Source organism: Mus pahari, chromosome X (assembly GCF_900095145.1).
Source record: "Mus pahari chromosome X, PAHARI_EIJ_v1.1, whole genome shotgun sequence".
Taxonomy (NCBI): domain Eukaryota; kingdom Metazoa; phylum Chordata; class Mammalia; order Rodentia; family Muridae; genus Mus; species Mus pahari.
In genome coordinates, this window is record NC_034613.1 from 61,247,066 (window position 1) to 61,253,205 (window position 6,140).

Sequence of the window (6,140 nt, forward strand, 5' to 3'; positions counted from 1 at the left end):
TCTGTCTCTCTGTCTCTCTCTGCCCTGGGTCCCGCTGCTTATCCCTGCAGGTCGGGGAATTGCCCCAGTATAGTGGAATGTCAGGGTGAGAAAGCAGGAATGGGTGGGTTGGTGAGCGGGTGGGGGGATGGGGGGGGAAATATGGAGTTTTTGGAGGGGAAACCAGGAAAAGGGATAACATTTGAAATGTAAATAAAGTATCTAATAAAAAATAAATAAGAGAAAATGTCATAAATAATTATTTTAAATATATGCTAATAAAATTAAAATTAAAAATAAAATAAATGAAAACCCAAATGAAAGCAGTTTAAATAACTGTTTCAAATAAAAACAATATAGCAATATTAAAGTATTCCTAGCCTAAGGAGCCATTTCTAGCAGTGATAGTACACATAAGACATAAGAATTTGTTATGTCTCGGGGAATATTAAAAGGGGACAATAAGATTGTAAGATCCAGAATACTAGGAAGTCTGATGTGAAAAATGGCTGCATAAACAAGTCCAGAATAGCAATATCAATGAACATGACAATGTAGAAGGAGAGGGGAATCTCAAGGGGCCACATTCCTGGACAAAGAACTACAGACAACTGAAGACTGCTGAGAGTGGGAGAGTTAGCGTTTTCTAGGGATGAGCCCTCTAATTGCTTGTCCAATAAAAAGTGAAATCACATATAAACAATAAAAACAAACTAAGCAGGTTGTATTTATATAGTTGGACACACACACTAATAATTAGGGAAGAAGATGTTAACAATTTGAGAACAGGGATGTAGAAGGAGTTGGAGTAAAGGGACTTGGGAGAGACTGGAAAACAAAGCAATGTAACTTGTATTATAGAAGAAAATAGCTACAGAATAAAGATGAATAAAATGAAATTTTAGTCAGTAAGTTCACTAGAAGGTCTTGCTGGAATGGAAGCAGAAAACAACATGGAAGAAAACTGACTAGAAAAGGCAAATAAAATAGTTCAAGAGTCATGGAGGGTAAAAAAATCCAGATTTGGTAAAGTGCTTCAATTTGGAGAGGAAAGGTAGAAATTGACAAGGTGACAATAATTTTCTGGCTTAAACAGCTGGGTACATGATAGCATTATCGACTCAAAAAAGAGAAAAGGTGTGTTTTATTTTGTTTGCTCTTAGGGAAAGGATGAGAGGGGATACTTTAGTTTGAGGAGTTTGTGGAATACCTAAGAGAACATGTCAACTAAATTGTGAATATAGATATAAAATATATCAGAAATGGAAAGTAAAATGTAACACTTTGACATTTATGTTATGTTACTATATTCCTTTTAATTTCATTTCTGTATCTTGCTGTCCTTACCCACTTAATATCCTCTTAACAGAAAATAACTTTCTCAAAGGATATTGAGTGATGTTGTACTTTAGAGAACCTAAGCTAAACATGCAGGAAGTATGTCAAAGATAAATCAAAGAAAGAATTATACTTATACTATGGGCATATGTTTATATATACATCTTTCATTTCATGACAGAAAGAAGTTAATGAAGGAAAATCCACTAAATATTGCTACTTGTTACTAAAGAAATTGAGTAACAGAAGTATATGATTGTTGATGGAGTTAACATTAACCATCTTAGTTATAGAAGCTGCCTTCTAATCTTGTAGTCAGAATTTTGACCTCAAGGAGTATAAGAATGTGTGAGAGGAATGTATAGATAATGACAATATTATTTCTTCAAGAAATAAGGATGTGAACATGGGCAAAGACTTGAGAAATTTTCCACAAGGAAGATTTTTAAGATAAAAGATTAAAGCACTCATGTTTAAATGCTAAATAGACATGATCCCCAAAAGGGATCAGGTTAAGAATCTAAGAGAGAATTGATAAAATAATACAATATAATCTTTAGAGTCATCCAAAAAGAACTTCAATTTTTCTTTGAAGTGTAACAGTTTGATCTGATATTTTGTTTTGTTTTGTTTTCCAAATGAAAGTAATGTATAAGTATCATTGATCAAAGTATTTTAGGGCTTTAGGGGGAAAAACTCGGAGGTAAGCATTTACAACATTACATATTTTTTTCCCAAGGACTAAGTTTTCTTACCCTCCAATATCTTGTTTCACAAAGTCCCCAGGTTCTTGTCGTCTTGATTCCCCTTGACTAGTGGTTCCAGGGAGAATAGTAATCAGGAGAGGAAGTACAACTCTGGTCACATAGAAGTGCCACATTTGTGTGATTATCATCTTCTTAAACAGCAACTTGGAGAGACCTGTGAGATCTACAGCACAAGGGAAAGGAACCAACAAAGGGGTAGAAAACAAAGTTGGAAAAGAAGGTTAGAAAGGTTTGAAATTACTTAGTGTATCTAGTATATACCCAGTTATTTTATACTCCCAACCTAATCAAGGTCAAAATATTCATTCCCAATATGTGCTTCTCCCAAACATACCAGAATTCTCCCAAGAATAGCAAAAAGCAGAACAAATCTCATGTAGGACAGTAATCAGCTGTATCTCCTTCCTTGGTTTCCTTCATGACTGGGTGAGTTATAGAACTTCCCTAAGCCTCAGTTACCTCTTGTAATATAAGAGCTTAAAATAGTCTCCCATGAAGCAGGAGAGATGGTCCAGGGCTTAAGGTACTCTTTCAGAGGACCCTGTACAGCACTTAGTAACCACAAGGTAGCTCACAACTCTCTATAAAGCTCAGTTTCAGGGTCTCTGCCATCCTCTTCTATCTTCTGTGCGTACCAGGCACATACACAGTGTGCAGACATACATGTAGCCAAAATAATACTCATAAAATACACTAAAAATTACAAATAATTTTTAAAGATAGTTTCTTGTGCCTCCAATCTATTTCTCCTAATAACTTGTTTGATCTTTCACACCACAGAGGACTTTGGTCTAGTTAACTATATAACACTGCAAAAATTCTACAATAGTAAGATCTAAAGTCTCTTTAGAGCATGGTAAAGATCATCTCCCATCTTTCTAGAGATAAACAATTTTTCAAAATATTGCAAGCCTTGAATATATGTTCCCCAGGTAGGAAAAATGCTGAGTGATACAGGATGGTGTGTCTCAAATAAAAAAGCATCTCCCTATAAGGATTTACTCAAGGACAGGTCAACTCCTTTAGGAAGGGGTAACAACATAAGAGAAATATAAGCCTAGCTGCACAGCATAAACATCCTTCAATTATCACATTATACCAATGATGAAAATTAGTAATTTGGAGTATGTATGTACAGAAAGCAAGAATTGTTTGATGGACTCTATATGATTAAAAATGTGTACAAGATATGAGGTTAAGAAAACAGCCAATCAAATTGTACTTGTTATTTTAATTTGAGATATGAAGCATTCCAGACCAAAGCAAATCTTTAAAGTCATTAAATTAATCAGTAGATTAATTTTCAGAGACAACAGAAGTATATGAAACAATTTCGAGGAAATCTTAAGTAAAGACCTATCCATAAAAGATATCCCATCTGGAGAAATATTCCGATCTGCTTGCCCCTGCCTAAGGAATGCTGGGATTAAAAACATGTATGACCACTACCCAAGGAATACGACTCCTTTTAAATGTACTCTATTCTTACAAAGAGAGCCATTCGGTCCTGTTCTAGGTTATCCGTATGGATCTGGTACAGGTATATGAAGAATCATACTGCTGCATACATGGACTTTTGATACGATCCAATGGGTACAACAGATATGAGAATCGTCATGGCATTAGCTCTTAGCACGATACTAGTAAATTCAAACATTTCTATTTAACAAAATACTATTTCTTGAGTTAAACTTAAATAGTTGGCACACAATTAATGATTCATGAACTGTAAAAGAGTTGTTGGCAATTTTATATGAATGACCATACCATGTAAGTAATGAAATAGACTTACATTATTAGACAACTCTGGGCATAAATAGCATCCATAGTAGATGCTCAAACGTCCAGAGGACCTGAGTACTCCGTAATGATTTATGATCATATGACAAAGGCTAACTCTTGTGTAATCTTAATATATGATTTGATTGCTACAAGAACAACATCATTGATAACAGAAAATAATGCCAAGAATGTACAAATAAACCACAGAATAAAATATATAAACACAGGATCATGATGTATATTCAGGATACATGAGTAACAATCTTGATTAAAGAGAAGATTAACATTATACACAAATGAAAATGTCAATAGTCAATGTTCAAATATGCTATTCATCTATATAAGTATAGGATATGTATAATGTTAAATAATCAGTAAAACCTCATAATAAAATAAATGATACAGATATAACTCCTCATGACATACAAGCAGAAAATTATGTTATAGAATATAATGCATAAGAAGGCAAAAATATCATGTAAAATCATAAGTAACAAACATGGTCAAATTGCCATTATGCATGGTGCACATATAAACATATAAAATAAAAGGGATTGGGCATAATATGTGCCCTCCAAACACCATACCATTTTGTAAGAAAATATTGTGATTATGGTACATTAGAAAGGATTTATGAAATAAAACCATTTGGTCATCATATCTGTCAGAAAATCATAATCCATAAGTTGTACAATCACAAGGCAAAAGATATTTGGAGAATTGGATATATTCTCTTTTAAGACATAGTAAATGCAGAGTACAATGTTCTGGTACAAAGATTTCATTTCCTTTGACTATATACCCAGTAATAGGACTGATTGTTCATGTAAAATATCTATTTTTGTTTTGACAGAGCCTCTATATTGCTTTCCATAGTGATTGTATTAGTTTATAATTCTACCAATAAGATACAAAAATTTTCTCCCACAAGCCCCAAAAGTAAAAACAAAAAATAATAAACTAGTAGATAAGAAAGAAAAGTCAACGAACTAGAAGACAATTACAGAATGGAAAAAATATATTTGATAACAAAGAACTGATATCCAATGTATATAAGGAACTAGAAATAAGGGGCTTTATAACTAAACAGACATGCACTGAACCAGAAAATTTTAAAAAAAAAATGGTTTAATTTTTCATTGACCGTCAGGGAAAATTGAATGAGAACCAAGATAATCGGGTATTATTTAACCTCAGAATAACCATCATAAAAACAAACAAAACAAAACAATTCTCTGGCCATGGAGCAAAAGCCACAGAATTATTTGTATACTGCTGGTAGGACTGTAAATTAATATAATCAATATAGGAAACAAAATAGAGGTTCTGCCAAAACAATAGTAGATATTATATATTATTAATCAATTCTACTACTGGGCATATAATCAAAGGAAATGAAATATTGTATCAGATACTTGTACTCATGCATTTGTTGAAGTTTATTTATAAAAGCTAAAAGAAATACTGGGTCAACCTAGATGTCTTGATAGATGAGTGGAAAAATAAAATAGTACATACTTATATAGTAGAGTACTAGTTCATCATAAGGAATGAAATCCTGACATTTGTAGCAACAAGAACAGAATGGGAAGCAACAATACTAAATAAAACAATGCAGACAAAGACAAACAAATGTCACACATACTTCATTACTGAAAAGCAGTAAGTGGGCATTGTAGAAGAAAGATATGTAGCACTGGTTGCTAGGGGCTAGAAAGGGCAAGGCAGTGGGGGGAGACAAAAGCACAGAGCAGAGAAACTTCTTACTTTCTATCATAGTAGGATAATCATGCATTCAAAAAAATCTATGATATTTTTCCAAATGACTAGACAAGTATAAAATTTCCAGTACATAATAGTGATTATATGTTAATTATAAAAAATGTTTATTATACTTGCTTGATTAGTACACTTTGTAAGAATAGATCAAATTAGCATAATGTACACACAAATGAACAAACCAAAAACATAAGGGCAAAGACATGATGTATGATTAAAACATGCAATTAAATTATCGGCAACAATGTAGATATTTCAACATTGCTTAAATATGTAATTAAAAATGGTTAAGAGAAGTGGATGCTTACAGCCAGCTATTGGATGGAACACAGGGTCCCCAATGGAGGAGCTAGAGAAAGTACCCAAGGAGCTGAAGGGGGCTGCTACCCTGTAGGTAGAACAACAATATGAACTAACCAGTACCCCCTAAGCTTGTGTCTCTAGCTGCATATGTAGCAGAAGATGGCTTAATCGGCCATCACTTGGAAGAGAGGC

At 33.4% G+C, this 6,140-nt stretch overlaps 1 protein-coding gene across 1 annotated transcript in view; it reads right to left on the reverse strand.

Moving 5' to 3' along the window:
• Positions 1-6,140, reverse strand: part of Gabra3 (gamma-aminobutyric acid type A receptor alpha3 subunit) — a 218,036-nt gene that overhangs the window by 135,436 nt on the left and 76,460 nt on the right. The window contains exon 2 of the mRNA XM_021187493.1: positions 2,073-2,247. Within this exon, the coding sequence (XP_021043152.1) occupies positions 2,073-2,212 (140 nt within the window). The 5' untranslated portion in view covers positions 2,213-2,247. The remainder of the gene's footprint in view (positions 1-2,072; positions 2,248-6,140) is intronic.